This window comes from Cololabis saira, chromosome 3 (assembly GCF_033807715.1).
Source record: "Cololabis saira isolate AMF1-May2022 chromosome 3, fColSai1.1, whole genome shotgun sequence".
Taxonomy (NCBI): Eukaryota; Metazoa; Chordata; class Actinopteri; order Beloniformes; family Belonidae; genus Cololabis; species Cololabis saira.
Genome location: NC_084589.1, coordinates 15,803,941 through 15,830,333, shown reverse-complemented (window position 1 = coordinate 15,830,333; position 26,393 = coordinate 15,803,941). Strand labels below are relative to the sequence as shown.

Genomic DNA, 26,393 nt, shown 5'->3' with positions numbered 1-26,393 from the left:
ATACCATGGACCAACACACCGCGGACCAATATACCACGGACCAACATACCACGGACCAACATACGGACATACATACCACGGACCAACATACTACGGACCAACATACGGACATACATACCACGGACCAACATACCACGGACCAACACACCGCGGACCAACATACCACGGACCAACATACCACGGACCAACACACCGCGGACCAACATACCACGGACCAACATACCACGGACCAACATACCACGGACCAACACACCGCGGACCAACATACCACGGACCAACATACCACGGACCAACATAACACGGACCAACATACCACGGACCAACATACCACGGACCAACATACCACGGACCAACACACCGCGGACCAACATACCACGGACCAACATACCACGGACCAACACACCACGGACCAACACACCGCGGACCAACATACCACGGACCAACATACTACGGACCAACATACTACAGACCAACACACCACGGACCAACACACCACGGACCAACATACAATGGACCAACACACCACGGACCAACATACAATGGACCAACACACCACGGACCAACATACAATGGACCAACACACCACGGACCAACATACCACGGACCAACACACCACGGACCAACACACCACGGACCAACACACCACGGACCAACATACAATGGACCAACATACTACGGAGCAACATACGGACCAACATACCACAGACCAACATACCACAGACCATGTACCATAGACATGAAATGCCATGAATCTCGGCCTATTTATCCCCTGTTTAACAGCCATGCTATCTATTTGCAGTTGTTATTGTCATCCATTTTGGTGTTTCATATGTCTTCATAGTCATTGTTTTCCGCCTGAAAAATAGAAAAACACTATTAGCAATTTCACAAGAATGGCTATATCTGTTAAAGAGAATTTTGGGTCTTTTTACTTACGTGTTTGTTTGCAGCAGAACAACGCCGTCGCCTCCTTTAATGAATAAATAAGAGAAGTTAATACGCTGATCACCCATGCAACACCACATTTCATAGAAGGAGACATATTATGAAAGTAATAACTTGGTGTGTACTTGAGAAGATCTGAGTAGGTGACAACTAACAGGAACTCTCTCTTTCTATCTCGCTTTGACTAAGTTATTCAGTGAGATGCTCAGACTTGACTCCTACATCACTGACCCAGCTCAGAGAAGAGTTATCCAGCCTCCCAATATTTATATTAACCTAAGTGTAACTTCAGTTCACACTGTAGTAACTGTGCCAACGACCTTGAAACTATTTTGCACTCTGTTTTTTGATTTGCTATTCACAGCAAATTTTTATCAGTGGTTTCATAGTTCACTGAACTTTAGAGGGAATTTGTTTTTTAATGGTCTGTCACCGTTTTGTTTGGTGTCCTTCACAGACGGTTTAATTACTATGTCGTCACAGTTATGTTTTCTGAAGAGTGGTTTTGAAGCCTCTTGCTGAGCGATGCCTTGTTGCAAAGTAAAGCAAGCCCATCTTCAGTGAGTCCCACGTTAAAACTTTCCTCCTTCTCTGAGTTGGCAGGCTGAGGGGAGACCACTTTATATACGTTAAAGCAAGAAAAAACTTGTTTTTCATGATAGGTCCCCTTTAAGTACTGTATGTATCGGCTGAAGGAGCCAGGAGATACAGTCTATCGAATCAGGATCATCTGCTGAACTTCCACTCAGAACAGTCCTGAAATAATCCTGGGTGCTCTTATTTTATAAGTTGTTTCAGTAGTGAAATCAGAAATGAGTACTGCGTTTAGCCGAGGCTTGGTGAGCACGAGCTGCTGGCTGCCTAATTAAGCTGCTTCCTTGGACTCTTCCACGCCCATGGACATTCAGTCATGGCGGTCTGTCAGTGAAATCAACAACACAACAAAACGTATTCTGTTTAAGATATGAATGACTCGGCTCAGTTAGATTTTTATTCATTCCTACTGTCAATTTACCCATCAGCGTTGCAGCAACCTTTAACGGCGGGTGCTTCTGATGCATTTGGATTAACCTTTGTGTGAACTTGTGAGAAAATGGCAAAGCGGGTTTCGAGAGAAAGCAAACCAAAATCCGAGGCTACATGCTTGAACATGTGTGAGTGCTCCGTTCTACTCACCACGCCCAGATGATAACCGGTGTCAGCAGCAGCACAATAACTAGTTTGACTCCAATTCGAGCGAGGATGAAATGATTGACTGTTAGTAGAGGTGGAGAAAGTAAGACATTAATTTAACGAGGCCTCAGATTTTCCAAAAATAATGCTGTAGTTAGAAATGCTGAATTTACATTTTAAACAATCTTTGCATTTGACTTTGAATGTAACATCAAAAATGACATGTTTGTTAAATGCCGAACATGTGCGTGTGATATATTGACTCAAATTGTTTAGTTCCAAGTTCCTTTCAATTGTGCAATTCAGCAGTTAGGCGCGGATAAAATTATAAATAACTCACACTCGCTGCTTGCTTCTTCCACTTCCACCAGTACAGCAGTTGAACTGCTTTCTCCGACACGGTTCTTGGCCCGGCAGAAGTAGAGTCCATTGTGGTTCACATTCAGAGCAGAAAGAGACAACACCTGTCCTGAGCTCACCTGGAGGGGAGAGCTGGAGCTGGAGTTGCTCCTGTACCAGGTGTACAGATCTGCTGCAGGCCTAGCAACACTGTCACAGGTCAGATTCACGCTGCTGCCTGGCATCAGCGCGCCGACATGACTGACCTCAACAGACACATTCATTGGAGAATCTGCATTTAAAAATAAAAGAAACTGTTAATGTACTGTGTTTTGTATACTTTCTACTTGTGAACAATCATTCACAACAGAAATCTGAACCATTGCACATGAAAGTATCGTCATCTTGATGTAAATTACATGTAAGAATACAGCTGTTACAAAGCTACTTGCTTGCATATCAGATTGTACATCTTGTAAAATTCAGAGCCTGTCTCCTAATGATCGGCACACTTACACCAAACATCCAAGGCCATGGGGTCGGATCGCATTGACTCATATCCCTCCAGAGCACACCAATATTTCCCAGCATCCTCTGCCTGAGCCTGGAAGTTTGGTTTTGCCCAAGGATGGCCATCTTTGAACCAGACGATATTGGGGTGTTGGCAGCCAGTCTGACATTGGAGGGTGACATTGTTTCCAGCTGTCACTCTCTGTGGTTGCACGCTGGCGCTCAGCTTATCACCTCAATCAGTCCAAACAAAGAAATGTTGTTGTTTAAAGAACTAAAGACATTAAAACTGAAAAGTACCATTTGATGTGGGTTAATGTTACCTATGACGGACAGATGCACTGAGTCTTTGCTGGGCCGTCCATACATGTTTGTGTCAAACCAGAAATAATAATATCCAGTGTCGTTATCCTCCAGATTATGAAGCGCCAGACCACAGTTGTGTTGATGGTCGCCGAGATATTCTGAACGATTGTGATATGAGGGGAGATCTGAAAGTTCAATGCGCACCCATTTGCCATCCTTCAAGTGTCCCTTACGCCATGCTGTTTTTGTGACGGTTTCCTTATCTGGGTAGATGTAAGAGCACTTGAACTCCACTGACGATCCCTTCGGGGCACAATAATCTGGGTTTGTAAAATTCACAAACCGAACAGGACCCGCTGTCTCTGCTGAGAGAATAATCAACAGAAAATGTGTGCATTTTAGTACTTTTTCATTTTTATGCAGATAAAAACAAAAAACACACCAAAAGCTTTATAGAAAACTAAGGCAAATTGCTGTCCACATTTTTTCTTTTCAATAAGAATAGTTGCTTCACACCATAACTTACACATGCTTCCTCAAAAACCCTGTCCATGTCACCTGTCTAAGGTTGACTGACAAAATTCAGGGACTTTGGCTGCTAATTAATTCAGTCTAACTACAAGAATGTGAACACTGACTTTCTCTTAAAACAAATAATTTCAAGTCGTAGCAGTAACAAAAAGAGAAGTGGGTTACCACCATTGTTATGGGAAAATTTCAGATCCTCTTGTCTTTCTTCCGTTGAAGGAAAACCACCGAAAACAGTCTTCAACTTGCTCAAATTGGACTCCTGTCAACAAGTCCCAGGAGCCATCACTCATTAAAGATTGAACTTTAACTGTGATATTTGAGTTTTTGAAGAGGGTTTCAAGTGAAAAGAAAAATGTGCCCTCATCTAGATGACTTCAAATTTGAACTATCAATTGGACTTTTGAAAGAAAATCCAAACATTTATACATATATATTTTTGTATGATGTTGTAGGTATAAATATGAAACTGCATACAACAATATATATGGGGAGGTTCTGACTAAAAGTACCGGTATCAAGTATGACACATCCTGGATTTAATGTGCGAAACAGCTGAACAAGTTCCCCATCTCATCTTCCTCATTATTTGCATGACGGTAGCACGGAACAGGCGAAACAGGAAAGTGCAAAGAAAACAAGAAATCACCAGAAATAAGAAAACGAGCAGATAAATGCAATAAAGAGAAATGCAATAAAGAGAAATGGAAAGTTCAGATATCGCAAAATGTGTCCTTACCTGGCTTCATGAGCAGAAGCACCAGCAGCACTTCAATCATCTTCTCCACATCAAAACAATCCATCAAATTTTGAAGCAACTTTAAGACTCTGGAACTATATGATCAATCGTGTGTCCAAGCCTAATACAGGAAAACAATCAATCCTTGACATACATAAAACCGTTCTGGACCAGTTACAACAAAGTTCTGACATAAGAAGAGCTTTCTTCATCAGCCCGATTCATGATTGGAGGGATCAGCTGCTCCCCACCCTCCAAACCGTGGTGATGACTCACCATGATCTTTAGAGGGAATTAAGACCTTTACACAATAAAAAACAACCTAATAGTAGGAAATATGGCGAATGAATCATGTTTTTGTGCTGTTTCTCAGATGGATTCTCTTCTTCTGTAGTACATTAAAGGTTCTTTATTCCATCAAAACATGCACTAAACACGCCGTTAACACATTCTTGAACCGTTGCATTCTCAGCGGAGAAAAGGCTGCTGAAAATAGCAACATCCTCATCATGTTTCACTACTGAAGCTGTGATTATACAAATATATCGTTCAAAGTTTCAAAAAAAGGGGTTTCATGTTCATGTCTTGTCGTGTTAGCTACAGAGGTGATGGCTCAGAGAAAACATTTTGTTGTTGTTTTTTAACTGTTAACTGTCATTTAGCACATTATCAATGTCAATTATCAGAAGTTTTCTCTATAATCTTTTTACTGCACACTAAAGCCAACAACTTTAGTTTTACAGTGAAATCAAGATGATTCATCCTGATACTTTTACCTACAGGAGACCTAAACTTAACCGTTATATACTATCAGGGTCGAATTTAACCCGTTTTGACATTTAACAGCAGTAAAATTACCCTTAAAAGCATTCTTTTAGCCTGAATGTTATGACTTTTAGCAAATAAGCCAAAGTACTCAAAAAAGAAAACATCTTAAAATGTTCTCATTCAGGTGCTGAAAAATGTTTGCACAGTGAGATCGTTTTGGGTCAAATTTGATCCATCTATTCAGCTGGCTTTCAGGTGCTTTTGTGATGTCTTTTGAAAAGAAGGATGTGATACTATGCAATGAATGATAGATGTTTTTCATAAAAAAATGATTGATGAAGACTTAAAAAAACAACTTCCAGCCTCCTAAAACATTTATTTAGCATTATTCACGCATTTATTATCTTGGGTTATGCTAATTAAACAGATTTAAAGTTCAAAATGAAAGGTCCCTGTTTGGAAAGCAGCATTGACCCAATAAAGTTATACAATTCCAACAGTGTAAGGCTTAAATATTGTATTTACTAATTTATTGGATTGGATTATTGGAGTTTTATGTCATTTTTTTTTTTAAAAAAGCTTCCCATTAATAAAATCTCACCAGACCACTTTTATTTACATTTGACTTCTTCTCTGGTGCTACCATCAAGTAAAAAGTAATTAAACTCTCACTTCAAGCCCAACCTCGGTTTATATTAGTTAGATGATAACGGCATCCCTGCCCACTAATGCTAGTCTGTGCTGCTGTTATAATAATCATCTTTATTTGCCAGTATATATCAGAATCAGAATCAGAATCATCTTTATTGGCCAGGTTCGAACATTGTCCAACAAGGAATTTGACTCCGGTAGTTTCGCTAAAATGAAATAAACAATAAAACAAATGTGGTATTTCTATTCATATATGTTACAAAACACACTGAAATTGTTTTAACTCATCACTAGTTAGACAAGAAGCGGTGGGCTTCCATTTTTCTGGGGAGCACCCCTGCTCAGGGGCCCCCATAGACATATACGTAGACGCCACATCGAGCGCTGCTGCGATACGTCAACGTCGCCGCCATATTGGATGGGGCAAGACTGCGCTGTAAACTAATACAAGTAAATTGACTTATTTTCATAAAGCGCCTTTCTACAAAGAAATTTACCTTTTACGTCTCATTTATTCATTCACACACATTCATACTTGGGAAACAGTTAGGCACCAAATATAATATATTTAATTTTCTCAGATGGCAAAAATAAGAACTTTATTGATCCCACATAGGAGTAATTCATGTTATATCATCTATATATATAGAACAAGGTAGTGCCGAAAAACAATATATATCCCCCCTCACAGAAAAAAGAATGTTATTTGTTGTCTGAAAAATGGCTCAAATGTTATTTTATTGTCTTAAAAGTGGTTCAAATATGTTATTTTGTTACTTCTCAAATGGTTTGTGCTCATGAAAAAGGAGGGTTGTGGTGGCAAATCGGTCCGGGGATTAAAGTATAATTCGTTTTTCCATTAAAACCAAAAACGAAAAAACGGAAACAGCGCCCCCATTTTCGTTTTTTCCTTTTAAATTCAAAACGGAAAAACGGTTTCTGAAAAAACCAAAAAACCAAACAACCAAATCAAATAACGGCCGAAATTTGGTTTTTGTAAATTCCTTTTTAAATTTTTGTATGAATATGACGGCGGACAGACCGGAAGCGGAAGTACATTGTAATACCGTCAAAATAATACAAACTTATTTTCGTACATATTATAGTTATAATATCTTAGTATACAGTCTTATATGGCTTTGTAGTCTTAACCTGTGAGTATGATACTGTTGCTTAGTTGTTTTATGATGTTTGTATAGTTTTAAATTGTTTAATGGTCGCTGCCACAGTTTGCTCCGTTGTCATGGCGACCACAGCGGCGGTGATCTGCCGAGTTGTCCTACCTCCGCGAATCGTCCTACCCGTAAGATGAAATGACATACTTCTCTGCCGAGATGTCCTACCTCGGCGATATGCCCTACCTCGGCAGAAAATACTACCATACGATCCCCGTTTCTTTTATCTCAGTTTCTTTTAAAAAAAAAACCTTTTTCATGCAAATAGACGATTTAAAAATCGTCTATTTTAAAAAAACCTGTCAAATCACGCTTCCACATAGATATTGGCAGGTAGGATGATTTGACAGATGAAAATACCCCGTCAGATCACGCTTCTACATAGACATCAACATTTATCTATGTGGAAGCGTGATCTCACAGGGTATTTCTGTCACAGTTTCACAGTGTAGGATAGGGTTTTTTTTACTGTTTAACTCACTCCCCTGTTTTTCCAGATCCTGCCACCCTAATCAGCCAGAAGTCCACTCATTCCCTTCACCTGTGCTTCCCCAGCCCAGCTCCACACCTGGTTTCCCTCATCAGCAGTTCCCCTCATATACCGGCCCATTTCCACCTTCTTGTTGGCCAGATTGTCGTGTGTTTTTGCCTCGCTTTCCAGCCTGCATATCCTGTTTTGTTTCTGCCTGCCTGCCTGTCTTTGAGCCTGCCTGATTCTTGGGGTATGGATTTTTGCCTGTCCGTTTTTGGTTTTGTCTGCCTGATCTGCCTGACTACCCGGTTTGACCCCTGCCTGCCTTTTGACAAAGATTAAAGCCTCTTGGACTCTGATCCTGCCTGGTGTTGTGCATTTGGGTTCTCTGTCCTGTCTGAGCCGTGACAGTACAATCTGGCCAAAGACTGAACCCAGCCAACATGGACCTACCACGTAAGGAAGAGGATTTGTGGGATTTTTTTTATGGGGACCAAGTGGAGTTCTACCACCGTACGGTGACGGGGACATGCCCCCGGTTCCAGCCTCTTGCTGTTCCCGAGGTGGCCCCGGACACACCCCAGTCTCTTCCCCCTTTCTGGGGAACACGCCTGGCTCTGGGTGGGCCCAGAGGCCTGCAGGCTCAGGGGAGACAACGACGGCGTCGGCCCCAGCCCCAGCTTGTTCCTGCTCCCCGAGAATCGGCTGATAACATGCGCTGGGCCAAGGAGGAGGAGTATTGGGACCCCTTTTGGGGAACACGCCTGGCTCTGGGTGGGCCCAGGAGCCTTCAGGGCAGGCAACGACGAAGGCGTCAGCCCCAGCCCCAGCTTGCTCCTGCTCCGGCTCCAGCTCCGGCTCCGGCTCCTGCTCCGGCTCCTGTTCCAGCTCCAGCTCCTGCTCCGGCTCCTGTTCCGGCTCCCCGCGTCCTGTCTGCCCCGGTTCCGGCTCCCCGCGTCCTGTCTGCCCCGGTTCCGGCTCCCCGCATCCGGTCTGCCCCGGTTCCGGCTCCCCGCATCCTGTCTGCCCCGGTTCCGGCTCCCCGCATCCTGTCTGCCCCGGTTCCGGCCCCCCGCATCCTGTCTGCCCCGGTTCCGGCCCCCCGCATCCTGTCTGCCCCGGTTCCGGCCCCCCGCATCCTGTCTGCCCCGGTTCCGGCCCCCCGCATCCTGTCTGCCCCGGTTCCGGCCCCCCGCATCCTGTCTGCCCCGGTTCCGGCCCCCCGCCTCCTGTCTGCCCCGGTTCCGGCTCCCCGCCTCCTGTCTGCCCCGGTTCCGGCTCCCCGCCTCCTGTCTGCCCCGACTCTTGTTCCTGAGGCGGTCCCGCAGCCCTCGGTTCCTGAGGCGGTCCCGCCGGTCTCTGTTCTGGAGGTGGTCTCTGTTCCCCTTCCTGAGGCGATCCTGGATGGATCTGCCGCAGTCCCAGACCGACCCCCTGACCGGCCTGCCGCAGTCCCAGACCGACCCCCTGACCGGCCTGCCGCAGTCCCAGACCGACCCCCTGACCGACCTGCCGCAGTCCCAGACCGACCCCCTGACCAGCCTGCCGCAGTCCCAGACCGACCCCCTGACCAGCCTGCCGCAATCCCAGACCGACCCCCTGACCAGCCTGCCGCAATCCCAGACCGACCCCCTGACCAGCCTGCCGCAATCCCAGACCGACCCCCTGACCAGTCTGCCGCAATCCCAGACCGACCCCCTGACCAGTCTGCCGCAATCCCAGACCGACCCCCTGACCAGTCTGCCGCAATCCCAGACCGACCCCCTGACCAACCTGCCGCAATCCCAGACCGACCCCCTGACCAGCCTGCCGCAGTCCCAGACCGACCCCCTGACCAGCCTGCCGCAGTCCCAGACCGACCCCCTGACCAGCCTGCCGCAGTCCCAGACCGACCCCCTGACCAGCCTGCCGCAGTCCCAGACCGACCCCCTGACCAGCCTGCCGCAGTCCCAGACCGACCCCCTGACCAGCCTGCCGCAGTCCCAGACCGACCCCCTGACCAGCCTGCCGCAGTCCCAGACCGACCCCCTGACCAGCCTGCCGCAGTCCCAGACCGACCCCCTGACCAGCCTGCCGCAGTCCCAGACCGACCCCCTGACCAGCCTGCCGCAATCCCAGACCGACCCCCTGACCAGCCTGCCGCAATCCCAGACCGACCCCCTGACCAGCCTGCCGCAATCCCAGACCGACCCCCTGACCAGCCTGCCGCAATCCCAGACCGACCCCCTGACCAGCCTGCCAAGCTCCCAGACCGACCCCCTGACCAGCCTGCCGCAGTCCCAGACCGACCCCCTGACCAGCCTGCCAAGCTCCCAGACCGACCCCCTGACCAGTCTGCCAAGCCCCCAGACCGACCCTCTGACCAGTCTGCCGCAGTCCCAGACCGACCCTCTGACCAGTCTGCCGCAGTCCCAGACCGACCCTCTGACCAGCCTGCCGCAGTCCCAGACCGACCCTCTGACCAGCCTGCCGCAGTCCCAGACCGACCCTCTGACCAGCCTGCTAAGCCCCCAGACCGACCCCCTGACCAGCCTGCCGCAGCCCCAGACCGACCCTCTGACCAGCCTGCCAAGCCCCCAGACCGACCCCCTGACCAGCCTGCCAAGCCCCCAGACCGACCGCCTGCCAAGCCCCCAGACCGACCCCCTGACCAGCCTGCCGCAGTCCCAGACCGACCCCCTGACCAGCCTGCCAAGCCCCCAGACCGACCCCCGGATCCGCCTGTTACGCCCCAAGGGCGACCCCCCGAACTGCCTCGTCGGTCTGCCCGGCACCGAGGACGGCCCCCGGAGCTTTGGCCATGTGTTGGCCGGGGCCCTCCTCCAGACCCCCTCCTCCTACCCGGGGTGGGGGGTTTTGGGACATCTGGAATCTGTCCCTTGAGGGGGGGGTTCTGTCACAGTTTCACAGTGTAGGATAGGGTTTTTTTTACTGTTTAACTCACTCCCCTGTTTTTCCAGATCCTGCCACCCTAATCAGCCAGAAGTCCACTCATTCCCTTCACCTGTGCTTCCCCAGCCCAGCTCCACACCTGGTTTCCCTCATCAGCAGTTCCCCTCATATACCGGCCCATTTCCACCTTCTTGTTGGCCAGATTGTCGTGTGTTTTTGCCTCGCTTTCCAGCCTGCATATCCTGTTTTGTTTCTGCCTGCCTGCCTGTCTTTGAGCCTGCCTGATTCTTGGGGTATGGATTTTTGCCTGTCCGTTTTTGGTTTTGTCTGCCTGATCTGCCTGACTACCCGGTTTGACCCCTGCCTGCCTTTTGACAAAGATTAAAGCCTCTTGGACTCTGATCCTGCCTGGTGTTGTGCATTTGGGTTCTCTGTCCTGTCTGAGCCGTGACAATTTTCATCTGTCAAATAGTCCTACATGCATTTATCTATGTAGAAGCGTGATCTCACAGGGTATTTTCATCTGTCAAATCATCCTACCTGTATTTATCTATGTGGAAGCGTGATCTCACAGGGTATTTTCATCTGTCAAATCATCCTACCTGTATTTATTTATGTGGAAGCATGATCTCACAGGGTATTTTCATCTGTCAAATAGTCCTACATGCATTTATCTATGTAGAAGCACATAGATATCATGTAGCACGATATGGCAGATGAAAATACCCCGTCAAATCATGCTGTCACAACGCATGCGGATAGAACTGCCTGTATCTCACCTTGTTGTGTTTCAATACATTTTCAAACTACATATATCTATTTTTTCTCACTAATTTCTTTTTGAAAAGAAGTAAATGCACATTCCCAGGAAGTATCATAAAGAAAAGGTTTATACAAAGTTTCATATTCATCAGATTTTCAGATTCATCTGAATGCAGCAGTAGTCTCGATGTGAGAAATCAACCTGTGCATAAAAAGTGAATATGAGTGGATATGAGGGGTGGGGTAGTAGTTGGGGGTAAAATGAAGATGCAGTAGAAAACCAGCAACCTTGGTAAAGGAAGCTGGAATTGTGATTGGGGCAGACCCACAAAGACACTGCTGGCCGTTAAACATTCCTTTTTTATTCTGCATTTATTCAATCACAAGCATTTTGGACAGGTGTAATTTTCTTCGTCGGTGTACTTGGCGCATTCCAAATGGGCCCACCGATGATATGTCCCACACTGCACCTAGTGAGACAACATAACAGAAACAATACAATTTAAAAAATGTAACATTCATAAAGTCATTTCACATAAAACAATTATAATTATTTTATAAAAATGTGTACCATTCCAATCATGCTGTGCTGTGGATCGCACTCCAGCAGGGCGCACACTATGCAGTAATCTTTTGCATCGCCTTGAAAAGAATAAAGAACCCTTTTTTATGCGCCTATTGACAGCAGTGTAGGCATCTCTGTTGTTCTTACATTTCTACATTTTGTAGCATGTGCACCTACAGATATCAAGCATCCATTATGAAATGTGTATTTAAAAGTACACTTTATTATGTGTACAGAAAAAAACAGTAGTTGTAGTAGTCATTGTAATTACCACATTGTGGCAACTGATTATCCAAGCATTTTTACACTGACCCGGATTTTGTAGCAGCTACAGGCAATCTGCTTCCTGTATTCATGCACAGCCTCAGCTGTGGTGACGACCTCTGTGGATTCCTCAGTGATGAAGTTTTCTGCAAATTGAAACGCAGTATTTTTATCCACATTCACATAGTCACCAAGTTGGAAGAAGACATTAATTTGGTAATAATCTATCTAGTCAGCTATCCAAATGATGATTTAATACCTTCATAACCAACACTCTGCAGCTACTGGCATCCTGCTGTTTATTGTGGTGCACAGTCTCCACCTGCCATGCCTCACCCCCTTCTCTCCATCCTTTTAAGGTAGTTCCTGGGAAACACAGAATAAGAAACAGTTAAGCATTTAGCCATACAAGTTCTTATTGTAAATCATTAATTTTGAGTAGTGCAGATTACCTCCAGTTGTGGAGAACTTTTCTTGAATAATAGTCCTCTTTCCCAAAGGGATCAATAAGGATGAGGGCCTTCTTGGGGATGTTGACAATCTTTAAAAAAAAATCCATTTAAATTTCTGTAACAGTACTTTCTGAAATCAGGTTAGCAAAAAAACTGTATAGGTACCTACATACCATAAGAATCCAGTGCACAGAAAAGTAGTATAGTATAGTATAACATTAAATCCTGCATATCAGAGCTCATTTCTCTGCGTGTGAGTCCTTAGGTCTCCATCTAACAGGACTAATAATGGACCCTATATGCTAACCTGGAACATGTTATTCTTACTTGCCTTGTGCTTTTCAAAGAAGATGTGCAAATAGGCATCTATTACCTAAAATGTGAACAAAGAATGTCATAAAATTAAAACATAATACAATAGAAAGACTGCTATAAGCAGCCAAAAAATAGCATATTGTATATCATGCACATATTATATATAACATATGACAGCAATACATGCATTATTATTATCATTATTATTATCATTACCATTGTTATTACTATTATTATTTTTGCACTACACCCCACCCTACTATTTACGCATATTTACATCTCTTATAGGCAGTACTCGAGTTGAGGGGGGATGAGGGGGGATGGCATCCCCCCCGAAATAAAAACGGTCCAAATCATCCCCCCTGAAATAAAAACGGTGGAAATCATCCCCCCTGAAATAAAAACGGTTCAAATCATCCCCCCTGTAAAACTTCCATCCTCCCTTTCCATCCCTTATGTCATTTCATCAATGAATGTGGTTTTACTGCTATTTCAACATTTACAGTCATCACCAGAAAAATAACTTATTTGACAATTTTCACCTGTTTCAAGTACATTTTCACTTGAAATAAGTAGAAAAATCTGCCAGTGGGTCAATATTTATCTTCTTATTACAAGCAAAAAAATCTTGTTCCACTGGCAGATTTGTCTACTTATTTCAAGTGAAAATCTACTTGAAACAGGTGAAAATTGTTGTTTTTTCCAGTGATGAGTCTTGTTTTAAGTGTAATGAGATTTTTTTACTAAAATGAGACATTTTAACTAGAAATAAGACAAATATTCTTGTTAAGATTTTGAGTTTTCGCAGTGATCCATGTTACTTATCCTGTGAAGGACAGAGTCATATTGAAGTTCAGAAAACTGTTTTTTATTGTCGTGTTTTGATGTATTTGATGTAAGCCCAGTGGATATTTAAAGCTTACAGAAGGCTGCATTTAACTGCTGCTATGTCATTCCTGCAGTATTTCTGCAGGTGTTTTCGTCACTGCTATTATTTGTAATATATTATATTATTTGTAATCAGCACAAATTATCTGTCCCCATATGATAAAATCCACCACCCCCCCTGATTTTCTTTTACAACTCATACTGCTTATAAGGCGTTGCAACACGGTAGTTTATATTCAATTAACAAAAGTCATGCAAAGGCTGGTCGACACGCACGCAAACATGAAAAACTACAAGGAAGTTGAAATTTGGTTGTAGGAAACATTAAATTAGCACGCAAACATGGAAAACTACAATTCGGTTGCAGGAACACTAAATTCTTACCGTTTTCACAGTTTTCTTCTTAAACAGCTGTAGGACGATTCCGTGTTGTTTTAGTCAAGTTGACGCTGTTGACTGGTGCGCATGCGCATTGACACAAAGTAGGACACTCACCCATGGATCCATTATAAAACGCACTCACCGGGTAGGATAATTTGACAGAACACCGGCCACCGCTGTGTTAAACAATTTAAAACTATACAAACATCATAAAACAACTAAGTAACAGTATCATACTCACAGGTTAAGTCTATAAAGCCATATAAGACTGTATACTAAGATATTATAAATATAATATGTAGGAAAATAAGTTTGTATTATTTTGACGGTATTACACTGTACTTCCGCTTCCGGTCTGTCCGCCGTCATATTCATACAAAAATGAAAAAAGGAATTTACAAAAACCAAATTTCGGCCGTTATTTGATTTGGTTGTTTGGTTTTTTTGTTTTTTCAGAAACGGTTTTCCCGTTTTGAATTTAAAAGGAAAAAACGAAAATGGGGGCGCTGTTTCCGTTTTTTCGTTTTTGGTTTTAATGAAAAAACAAATTATACTTTAATCCCCGGACCCAAATCACGGAGGAAAAAAAATAAAATAAAAAACAGTCGTCCCTGGGTGGGCTTGAACCACCAACCTTTCGGTTAACAGCCGAACGCGCTAACCAATTAAAAAAGTAGCTTACCTTTTATTAGAAGCAAGATGAAGTTATGTTCAGTATAAAAGTAATTCCCAAATTTAGAATTTTTTTTTGGATCAGGATCGTCTGTCCAAACTCCAATTTCATCATCCAATCATGGCATTCACTGCTCCAATGTCAGATTGGACGTAGGCCAATCATGGCATTCACTGTCCAATGTCAGATTGGACGTAGGCCAATCACAGCGCTTCTTTCCAATTAAAGCGCCTTTCTACAAAGAAATGTACCTTGTACGTCTCATTTATTCATTCACACACGCACTAATATACTTGGGAAACAGTTAGGCACCAAATATAATATATTTAATTTTATCAGATGGCAAAAATAAGAACTTTATTGATCCCACATATGAGTAATTCATGTTATATCATCTATATATATAGAACAAGGTAGTGCCGAAAAACAATATATATCCCCCCTCACAGAAAAAAGAATGTTATTTGTTGTCTGAAAAATGGCTCAAATGTTATTTTATTGTCTTAAAAGTGGTTCAAATATGTTATTTTGTTACTTCTCAAATGATTTCTGCTCATGAAAAAGGAGGGTTGTGGTGGCAAATGACGGAGGAAAAAAAATAAAATAAAAAACAGTCGTCCCTGGGTGGGCTTGAACCACCAACCTTTCGGTTAACAGCCGAACGCGCTAACCAATTGCGCCACAGAGACTGACGGTGAGAGGCGGTGCTATTTTAGTCACATTACAGCTCTGCGACGGACTTGTTGTGGAGCAGAGAGCAGCGACACAGTGTCCACTTCCTGTTTTGGGTTGTTTTTTTTTTTTATTCTATTTTATTTTTGTCCCACTTGACGGTATTAAGCACGGTAATAAGACCTAAAAAAGTCCACCCTATTTTCAATGTCCTGTGAGTTGGTACTTTCACTGATAATAATAGCAATAATGTAAATCCATAGTTATAAACGGGTAGGAACTGGGAAAAAGTGTATACTTCTTCCTACTCCTTTTTTTCGAATATGTGAATATGAAGATGTAAATGTTTATCTTTTTATTTTTATTTTTACTTTCATTTTATATACATGCTCGAAATACAAATGAATTAATTCATTCATTCATTTTTCCAGAATACTTAGTAGGCTACTTTCAATATATTTTGTTGTTTGTTAATTACAGTTTCCTGCATGTTAAATTTGTGTAATATCAGTTTAAAATTAAGAAAATCGTAAAAGCTGAATTTGATTTTAGAGATATAGGGAAAAAAGGAAAAAAAAAACCCACTACAATTTAACATAAATAGCAGATTCTGGGTGCACATTGAAAACATGATTCCAGTTCCAGTGTGATCATCTACTTGCTCTTCTTTTAGAAAAGTTATCAAAGTATTTTATTGTTACCGACTGAAGACACAAAGGGGGTAAAGGGTAATCAGGAAGGCTGCTGTAAATAAAGCAAACAGACAGCAGATAAAGCGTGTGTGTGATTGCTGGTTCAGGCCCTGCTGAACCTGTTTCTTGTTTCCATCTTGCTCATCAGGATAATTTCCACATTCCTCCAGGTACCTTGTTATGCTGAGCTTCCTTTCTTCTTAGGGAGAAAGAATGAAGCAAATAGAAAGTAAACGCCACTCAGAAGTTCCATCTTTCCCCGTACGTGGACTCTGGAAAGTATATCAGTTCAGTCCCAAGAAAGTTTCACAACTTCTCTGAAGTTAATTTGAGCAACTCTTGTCATCATAGGGTGGAAATAAGGAAGCTGCCTGCAGCGCTGCTCAGTTTTGAGGTCAGTGTCATCTTTTCCATTCTGCGGTTTCACATTTTCGCAAAATCTGGTAATATTTGAAGTCTACAGTTGTTATTAATCACCATTAGTCATTTCTGGTATTAATCAGTATTTTTCAATATTTAGTAAAATAAAACAGTTAAATAAAACTATCCAAGCAGCATGGTTATTACATGCATCCTTTTCAGGCGCTTAATTTCCATTTAACACTAACAAAATCGTAAAAAAAAAAAATTATATGAGTGCACAATTTCTTATAAACACTGTTGTTATATCCAGTGTTAAATTGTATATTAGTAAAATGCTGTCCTTCCTTAACCATTAAAGCCACAGTTGCTTTGTTGTCCTTTTTATTGTTTCTTTATTACTTTGTCCACATAGTCTCATTAAGTTAATTCAAGCTTTGATACAAACATCTGCTCTACCAGTGCTTCCTCTGTTCTTTCAGTATCATATACAGGACTGTCTCAGAAAATTAGAATATTGTGATAAAGTTCTTTATTTTCTGTAATGCAATTAAAAAAACTAAAATGTCATACATTCTGGATTCATTACAAATCAACTGAAATATTGCAAGTCTTTTATTATTTGAATATTGCTGATTATGATTTACAGCTTAAGAATAAGATTCCCAGAATATTCTAATTTTTTGAGATAGGATATTTGAGTTTTCTTAAGCTGTAAACCATGATCAGCAATATTAAAATAATAAAAGGCTTGCAATTTTTCAGTTGATTTGTAATGAATCCAGAATGTGTGACATTTTTGTTTTTGTAATTGCATTACAGAATATCACAATATTCAAATTTTCTGAGACAGTCCTGTATAGGGTTAAATCATAACAATAATATACATTTAGTGTATTTACATAATCCCCATAGTGCTGAATGTTAATTTGGCTTTAAATGCATTTTCAAATTCTCCAGATTTATCTGTGGGACAGGAAACACTGATCGGTGCAATAGTCCATGAGAGGAGGAGTGGGAAAATGAGGAGGAAGAGAAACACGTGTCATGTCTGCTGGCTGCTTCTGGCTGTGCTCCGAATGGGGACGCCATCATCAGGTAACTCTTCACATGCATTAGCTTTACGGACGTCATGGTTATATTTGTGATAGTTGCACAGTAATTCATGGTGGATAGGCCTATAGTCTGACAGGGGTGCTCGTGTTAGTTTGCAGCAGCCGCTAAATGGTTATACTGATCATCATCAATGTTTTTAGTCTCTGAGACTTTCAGTAAGACACTGGAGAATTTTTTTATGATGCTTCCTCATTCCAAGAAAATCATTCTGAGTTTGCAGCCATTTGAATTCTCTGAATAAGACTTAAGGAGTTATTAATGTAGTGATTGACAGCAGAAAGGCAAACATTTAGGAACAATTCAACAATGACACATTTCGCTTTTACCAGAGAGAAAGCATTGAGCAGATTTTAAACGGGATCATTTGTGATGTGTACATTTACTCTGCATCCAAAATATGTTCCTCTGTCTTCTGTGTCTCAAACACATGTTAATCAATCACTGGTGCAGCACAAAACCCGGCCGATGCCCCCAGCAGCTCAACCCCGGGCTCTCCAGCTCTCAGTTACCGCACACGGCCAGCTGACGTCACAGTGGCTGTGGGGGAACCTGCAGTGTTTCGCTGTGGAGTCCCTGAAGCCTCTCCGAACCTCACATTTATCTTCTATCAGCATCAAAAGAACTACAGTCTCACCTGTCCTAAAGGCCACGTGGAAGATATTCCTCAGGTGAGGTGGTGAACAACTGAACTAGCACTCCACACTGACTCACATTACAACTAAACTAGCATTTTATTACAAAACTACAAACAGCTCAGGTCCTGGGACTTAATTTTCTCTTGTTTTATCCGTGCGTAATGTTGGAACAAAAAACATCTGACCTCTTTTATGATTTTAAATAAAAAGAGGAATGTTTCTGAAAACAGAATTATTCCAACTTTATAGGCAACAGCGTGCAAACATCCACCACTACATATGCACTATTTATGCAAATAATTCATTAAAAGTGCTGTGCAAAACTCTAAGGCGCCCCTGATCTTCTTGTTTTAAGATTTTTTAAATTAATTCCACATTTAATATCCACTCTCTTGAGGACAAATATGCAGGAACTTTGATCTATTAACCCAAATTGAATGCAATCCTGATTAATATCATCTCCTAAAGAAAAGAGTTAAATCTCTGCACTAAATACTGGCTTGTGTTCATTGTGTGGTTTTATTTTGGGTTCATGTCATCTTCGGGTCATTCAGTATGGGTTTTTATAGTCAGATGCATATTATTAAAAAGATTTGACAATTGGCCAACCAATGGGTCGACCTTTAATATAATTACTGCATTGTATATTCTAAAAAAAAAGACTGAAATATTTCAAATCTGACTATGGGATGTCTACCACTTTTGCAGAGTATGGTCCTTACCTCGCTAGACCCCTACGTGGCTCGTTTGCTGCAATGTTGTTATGTGACAATGTTATCACATCTCAAGAACTACACTGTCTTTTCCCCCCGTTTCCTCTCACGCTCCTGCATCAAGTCCACTCCTTCCTGCTCATTTCTGCATTTAAAATGTTCCAATCATTCTGCATCAAGAGCTGAAACAAGTGCAATGATGGTCACCTGAACTTCCTGTTTTTGGTTGTTTTTTTTTTATTCTATTTTATTTTTGTCTCACTTGATGGTAATAAGCACGCACAGTAATTAACCCTTAGATAGGCCTCAAAAAGTCCACCCTATTTTGAATGTCCTGTGAGTTGGTGCTTTCACTGATTATTCCAAGTGCAATGATGGTCAACTGATTTGCCTGACATATGGCGTGTTTTATCCCCTGACCATATGAAACAACTTGAATTGTTAAAGTTACACACCGATCACAAGTGTTGCTTGTAGATGCTCTTTTGCCTCCATGTTCAGGAGTAATAACACAAAATTAATGAAACAGATTGACATTCTTTGTGGGCACGCCAAATTTATAGAAATTCATTCAGGGAGCATCAAAACAAAGAATCTGAAGTTTGGCCAACTTAGATAAATTTTAAATGGTTTGGAGTACTTATGTGCTAACTGGCTCATTTTTCAAAATTGATTTTTTTTTTATCAGATTTTGGAGGCCGATAACTACAAACGTGAATGATTTCACCAAACGTGACGGATTTGCTCAAAATAATATGTGCAACAAAGTCAAATCTCAAACCAATCAGTCTGTAGGGGGGCTATGATTAGTAAATACAAGTATCAGCTCATAAACTGGAAGTAAAGGGGAATATATCAGTTTACTACATAAGATTTTACATTTCCTACATGACAGAGTCCCTGCTAGAGGTGGTGTATCGGATCGTCAGCCTGTTTATGTTCAGCAATAACACTTTAATGTTATAACAGTGTGATTCATTTGATGTAATTTGTTTCAGCTGTCACAGTTGACACATCGGTTGTAGTGTTTTATTGTCTGTATTCCCTCCTGAACACATGGTTTTGCGTCCCCGGACTCACACCTCAGGCTCTGGAGGGGAGCTGTGACCTGAAGAACGGCGAGTCTTTGGCCGTGTGGACCCTCAAGGGAACCTCCTACTCTGACAACGGCACAAGAGTCGTATGTCAACAGTCCCAGAATCCCGATGCGCCTGCTGCCGTCCTGCATGTTTATGGTGATGTAGCAAAACACCTTGACAATTTTCAACATTGCCTTCTTTTTTTTTTTTACACATCTTTCTCATTGAATCCTTCGTGTTTCTGTTTCACTGTCACCTAGATGATGGCACCAGCTACGCCACTCTCGTTGGGTGTCTCATCGGAGGTTTCTTTGGAATCCTGTTGGTCTTTGGTCTATTCTTCCTGCTGCTGCAAAGATCCACCAGGTTTCAGAACTGCTTTGGTATGTAGTGTTTCCATCAAGCACTGTTAAATAATAATAATAAGAAGAAGAAGAATACACATGTGTAAACTTACTTCAGATGAGAATTTACAACATATCTTTTGATATCTTTGTATTTCCTTCAGGTGGAGGTGACACAGAAGAGGATTTGGACACAATTGTCACTAAAGACTAAAAGAAGATTAAGAAGACTGTAGGACAAAACTCAAATGAAATATTTCTACTTTTAATCTTTTGCCTAATTGAAATGAGATGATGGCCAGGCGATGTCAGTGTGTTTACTTCCTTCAGGCTCTGTTAAGTCCCATGGAAATGACTATTCCTCTAATGTTTTCAAAACAGTTTGGGATGTCACCTTCAGTATTCAGTCAGACTGTAGCAAAATTCAAACAGTACAAATTTGAAGCATTAGATCTTTGAGTGTTTCAGGGGTTTAGATGAAAACTGGGATTCTGTTGCTGTGTGGAGCCACTGCCCACACAAGGAAGAGGTTAAAGGGACGGTTATGAAAGTGCTGAATGACAGAAATGTAACACAAGAGGAAGAGAAAGCATCAACACTTGCGTTGAGTCCCTGTGGCGTGTTAACAGCGGGTTGGTTAACTGCAGTGCCTCCATTTGTCCACTTGAGGGCAGCACATTGATGACGGTCACATTGCAGGCAGCGTCAAAAACGTGTTTTTCATAATAGGTCCCCTTTAAAATATATGAAAAATAAACTTCAGAACATGTTCAATAGTCCTTCCATTTTTTTATTATTAAATGAAAAGAAGTCAATGAGCTTACATAAATTTGGTCACTTTTTTTTTACATTCAAAGGCCTTTATTCATTCAGACAAAACATATTCTAGTTTCTGCAGTTGCTGACTGTAAACGCAGGGCTTTGCTCGCCTTTAATTTTAGTGTTACCAGTGCTTAATTTGTCCATGAAGAGGTCCCGGAACATCGAGGGGGTTCCGGGGGGGGGACCGCCCCCCCCGCGAAATTTTTTGAGCATAATTCATTTAAATGCATCAATCTGGTGCACTTTGGAAAGCTAGAATAACAATAATAGGGTGTCTGCTGCCTTAACTTACCTTGGAAACATATCTTCTCCGGAGCTTCTCTACCCGGCTAAACTAATATTAATAACTGAATAATTAATAACTAATATTCTCCGCTCCTCTGTTTGTGTGTGAGCACAGCATGCACAGCCTCCACCGCTGATTGGCTGTTTCCCGTGCCTGTCTCTGTGTGTAACCAATCAGATGGTGCTGTGGGCGGGACATTGCTGGACACAGTGCAGTGACGGCAAGCAGAGAGATGCGGCTGCATCAGCCCCAAAATAACGCCGTTTTAAATTGTACAAACACAATATTGGTATCGTTGGAAAGGGAAAAATGTCCTCTTAATTTTGGGGGGGCTGAGATCAAATTTGGGGGGGCTTCAGCCCGTTTTTTTATTTGTAGTGAGAACATAATCCACAGCAACCGACACAAATCCATTCATGTGTATGTGTCCGCGGCGCAAGGAGCACATTGATTGTGCTGCAGCTGCCCTCATCGCCGCTTGCTGATTCGTTTTGAAGAATCACGCAACTCTTCCATCTTTTTGAAAAAGACAGTAAATTCAACTGTCTTTTTGACATGTTTGCGTTGCTCGCTGCTTGCTCCCCGGATCCAGCAAATTTCCAAAGTTTTTTTGGTCAGGGGCGTGGTTTGCTGGCCCATCTTTTCATTGCATCAACAAATCTCCGACTCTTTCAAATGACGTTAAATCTTTATAAACTGAAATGAAATGCTTGGGATTTGTTCTGTAAATGAATTTATGCATATTATTATTTTTTATACATTAAAAAAAAACTTTTTTATATCATTATTGTTTTATATATATACGAGAGGTGCCGGATCTGCCCAAATAAGTCCCGGAAAGCAGGGAGGCCAAAATCGAGAGGTGCCGGATCTTGTTCCGGCAGGATCCGGCACAAATTAACCCCTGAGTGTTACTGTTGTGTTTTGTCTATGCACTTCCTTTGTCCCGTTCTAGTTTAACTTGTAAAGAAGTATTTCATAACCTCCTGTGAGCAATATTCTCTCAATTCTTCTGCTCAGCCCATTAGATACGTTTCTTCTTGTACATGTTGCTTGTATAACCAGATTAAAGGTGTTTGATATAAAAAGCAATAATTGTGCATACTTATATTAAGATTTGATCCAAAAAATATTTATTCTCTCTGTGAAGTTTGAATCCCTAATATGAAGTTAGATCCCTAAATATCTGAATGGGGTGGGAACAGTGTTGGGTAGAATACTTGGAATACTTGGAATACTTGAAATTGTAACTCACCTTAAAGTTTCAAGATTCAATATTCAATATTCTTTATTGTCATTGTTCATATTTCATAACAACGAAATTCCAGGTGCTGGTCCTTATATACAGTGCAAGATAAGTAAATAAAAAAATAAATTATAAAGTGCAAGATAAGAGAAAAAAAAAGTATTTTGTAACGTATTCCGTTACTTTGTCTAATCAAAGTATTGTATTTGGAATATTTTGAATACTTTTAGAATACTTCACATTTATTGGCATTGTCATTATATTTATGTATGAATATAGCCTATAATCGCAAAAGTGAAGACTACAATTGTTATGTATTAATCTACCATTCATCAGGAAGTCAAACTCTCCTGGAAAATGCACAGGAGCAGAAACAGAGGGCATATTCATGCCAAAGTTAAGTTATTTACTGGATAAAAATAAAAGCAATAACCAATACATTCAAAAATATTTGTTTCTTTATTTAAACATGTTTCTGCTTCTGTAATGAAGTGACAAAGTGCTTGAACCAACTTTAACATTTAAATATTTTTACATTTACACATACCCATTTACTTAACAAGGTAAAGCAAATCAAAGCTCTTCCATAAAACTTAATATAAAACTAAACTCTTTTGCATGTATGTGAGAAAGTGAGCAACCCCTCCCCTTCTCACCGTCACCGGACTTTTTTAATGTGTGTGGCAGAGTGGAGGATTGGGCGTGGTCTGCGGGGGAGCAGCACACAGGTGTGCCTGGTTCTGCTGATTGGGCACACCTGTGCCCAATCAACCTCCCCACCCTGCCTGGCTTCATAACCAGTGGCTGCATACCGGAAAGGGGGCTGCTGAGTGGAGGTAGCTTGCTGAGAGGCTATACTCAATGTGCCATTTTTTAGAATACTGATTTTGCCTTCGCCTGTATGTCTGCGTGCTTTTTTGCATACAATAAAAAGCCTTATTTTTTGGCATTCCACGCTGTGCGGGGTCTCTCCTTTACACCTCATCACCCAGGTCCAGTTTACCTGATCCCCTTGTACGTGGGGAGGCCGCTCTGGTGCCTCACAATGTATGTATCCAGTTTTAGTGAACCCAAAATATCAATTCCCATCAATACCATTCCCAGAGATAACAAAACTATTTAATGTCCAATCTCAATTTTTCTTATATTTAATAAATGTCGACTATTGTGAACAGTCCCGGATTTAACTTAAAATTGAAAACTTTGGTAACTATTTCCATAATATAAACATACAATGGATCAATTAATAAAGTAAAAAAAAATGTATACTAAAAGGAGTTAGTTAGATTATATACAGAGATTACATGGTATGAGAGCGGAAGTATAATACAGAAGGAAGGTGAAAGAAGACTCAGAGAGAGAAAAAATGGAGGGGCAAAACAAAAACGATAATCATATTTCATAAAATCATAAATAGAAATGTTGTCTTTGGTGCTTGTTTGATTTCCAAATATATTCGTTTTTGTGTGTGAATGAATCAATTACGGACATTAACTTAAAACACCTTTTGTAAAACACTTTATGAAGTTCGGCCCATTTCACTGTTTTAGTTTACTGGTAAATTTGCCACATCCAATATGGCGGACGTGATGACGTATCACAGCACTGGGCCATCCCGCTCAATGCCTTCAAAAAAAAACTATCCAGTTAAATTGCTCCATCCGGATAGAGTGAATTTGGTTGTGGTTGTTTCAGATGTTCTTGTCCAGTTTTGTTCTTACATCCGTTCCCTCAGATTCCTGCAACTAAACTTGGATGTACATTCCAATAAAGGTACAGTCCCCCCCCCCCCCCCCCTACATTACTTTTACTTTTATACTTTAAGTAGTTTTGAAACCAGTACTTTTACTTGAGTAAAAAACTTGAGTTGATACTTCAACTTCTACAGTATTTTTAAACTCTAGTATCTATACTTCTACCTGAGTAATGAATGTGAATACTTTTGACACCTCTGTAAACACCCTGCTTTGCTTCAGACTCAACACATTTTACAGGTTTATCCAGTTTATCATACAAGACGGGGGTTTGCTTTATTGTTATCAATGCCCGTTTTAACTTCATGGATGCAGTCAAATAGATTGACTTGGTGCTAGATTAGTGGAAACCCCCTTTGGTCTGAAAGAAGAAACGGTCAATAGCTGGACTGAAGTCTAAATTATGACATCTTGTATACACTCGTAGTGGAGCAGACTTGTGAGACTCGTTGATTTTCTCACCTATAGGCTGGCTGAATGAGACATTCTTTGAAAACGTAGCAAGCAGGAAGACGAGTGCATGTGAAAGACAGAGGGGGGATAACCACAGACTGTATAAGAAGAACAGGATCAAACAAAAGTACAGAAGAGATGCAAATGTGAACGAGCTTCTTTGCTTCCTCCTGGTGGTGACAACACATCACTGCTTGTGTTGAGACATGCTGTCTAGTCGACCTTGTTTGCTCTTCTGTTTTCATTTTTCTATAACACACATGAAAGGAAGTAACATAAACTATATAACTGGAAAGAGGTCACCTCTTCCTCCACATTGCATGTAATATCTCTCATGTTCACTGATGTTAAACCTTGTCCTTAAACCTGCTTCTCACACAGCTGATTAAGGTAACTATTGTAAGAGAGCACGTAGTCTACTTGAATCTAAACTGGATTTATTTCAGCATAACATGGTTTCCTTTGGCGCTGGTCTGCAACCCCTTCTCTGTGTGTCGTGACATCTGATGGATTAGCATGGACAGTCAGAAAGACACACGTCCACACATGCACACTTGCACGCACGAAGCTCAGTCAGCAGGAGAGATTTCTCCCTCGTCTTTTAGCTGAGGCAACAGAGTTAGTGTGGAGCAACGTGTTGATTCAGCTGCTCATCCACACCTCGGTTCACTCTGTGCTTGGTTTCATTTCTCCGGCATATGATTCTTTCCGAGCAACCGGGTGGAAAGTCTGTGTCCAGGTCATGTTTGGTTCTGAGTGACGCTGTCTGCAGTCTGGCTGTGAGAAAAGGCCTGTCTTATAACTCTGTCCAAATAGACAACACTCATGTCATGTGACCAACAACAGGCGCAGATCCACATTCCTGATCCTCCAAAATTTGACTCCTCACGTCAATAGAGTATACGAATAAATAACTTCTCCCACGCGAATGAAACACTTACTTTCCTTTACAGGGTTCATATATATACATACACAGAGTGTATATATATATACACTCTATATATATACTCTCTCTCTCTATATATATATATATATATATATACAGTACTCTAGTTGTTAAAAAAATCAGGGGGGATGGTGGATTTTATCATATGGGGACAGATAATTTGTGCTGCTTACAAATATAATATATTACAAATAATAGCACTGGCCAAAACACCTGCAGAAATACTGCAGGAATGACATAGCAGCAGTTAAATGCAGCCTTCTGTAAGCTTTAAATATCCACTGGGCTTACATCAAATACATCAAAACACAAAAATAAAAACAGTTTTCTAAACTTATCAATATGCCTCTGTCCTTCACAGGATAAGTAAAATGGATCACTGCAAAAACTCAAAATCTTAACAAGAATATTTGTCTTTTTTTAGTTAAAATGTCTCATTTTAGTAAAACAAATCTCATTACACTTAAAACAAGACTC

General features: G+C 41.6%; 1 protein-coding gene, 4 long non-coding RNA genes and 1 other non-coding gene across 6 annotated transcripts; 2 read left to right on the top strand and 4 right to left on the bottom strand.

Annotated features, from left to right (window-relative positions):
• Nucleotides 1-692: 692 nt before the first annotated feature.
• LOC133440904 (B-cell receptor CD22-like) lies at nt 693-4,689 on the bottom strand. Its single transcript, XM_061718239.1, has 7 exons — nt 4,541-4,689; nt 3,291-3,638; nt 2,974-3,201; nt 2,459-2,749; nt 2,122-2,200; nt 937-970; nt 693-855 (listed from the first exon to the last, which is right to left on the bottom strand). The coding sequence occupies exons 1-7, from the start codon at nt 4,602-4,604 to the stop codon at nt 826-828; spliced, it is 1,074 nt and encodes a 357-aa protein (XP_061574223.1). The 5' UTR covers nt 4,605-4,689; the 3' UTR covers nt 693-825.
• Nucleotides 4,690-11,613: 6,924 nt separating this feature from the next.
• On the bottom strand, nt 11,614-12,352 carry LOC133440902 (uncharacterized). The gene is made up of 3 exons (XR_009782374.1): nt 12,138-12,352; nt 11,832-11,902; nt 11,614-11,730 (listed from the first exon to the last, which is right to left on the bottom strand). It is a non-coding gene; the product is annotated as an uncharacterized LOC133440902 (long non-coding RNA).
• Nucleotides 12,353-12,354: 2 nt separating this feature from the next.
• Nucleotides 12,355-14,315, bottom strand: LOC133440903 (uncharacterized). The gene is made up of 3 exons (XR_009782375.1): nt 14,138-14,315; nt 12,542-12,630; nt 12,355-12,455 (listed from the first exon to the last, which is right to left on the bottom strand). It is a non-coding gene; the product is annotated as an uncharacterized LOC133440903 (long non-coding RNA).
• A 1,098-nt stretch (nt 14,316-15,413) lies between these two features.
• On the bottom strand, nt 15,414-15,487 carry trnan-guu (transfer RNA asparagine (anticodon GUU)). Its single transcript has one exon. It is a non-coding gene; the product is annotated as a tRNA-Asn (tRNA).
• An 848-nt stretch (nt 15,488-16,335) lies between these two features.
• On the top strand, nt 16,336-17,691 carry LOC133440901 (uncharacterized). The gene is made up of 3 exons (XR_009782373.1): nt 16,336-16,423; nt 16,514-16,556; nt 17,483-17,691. It is a non-coding gene; the product is annotated as an uncharacterized LOC133440901 (long non-coding RNA).
• A 386-nt stretch (nt 17,692-18,077) lies between these two features.
• Nucleotides 18,078-20,450, top strand: LOC133440900 (uncharacterized). The gene is made up of 3 exons (XR_009782372.1): nt 18,078-18,306; nt 20,074-20,221; nt 20,326-20,450. It is a non-coding gene; the product is annotated as an uncharacterized LOC133440900 (long non-coding RNA).
• The last annotated feature ends 5,943 nt before the right edge of the window (nt 20,451-26,393 follow it).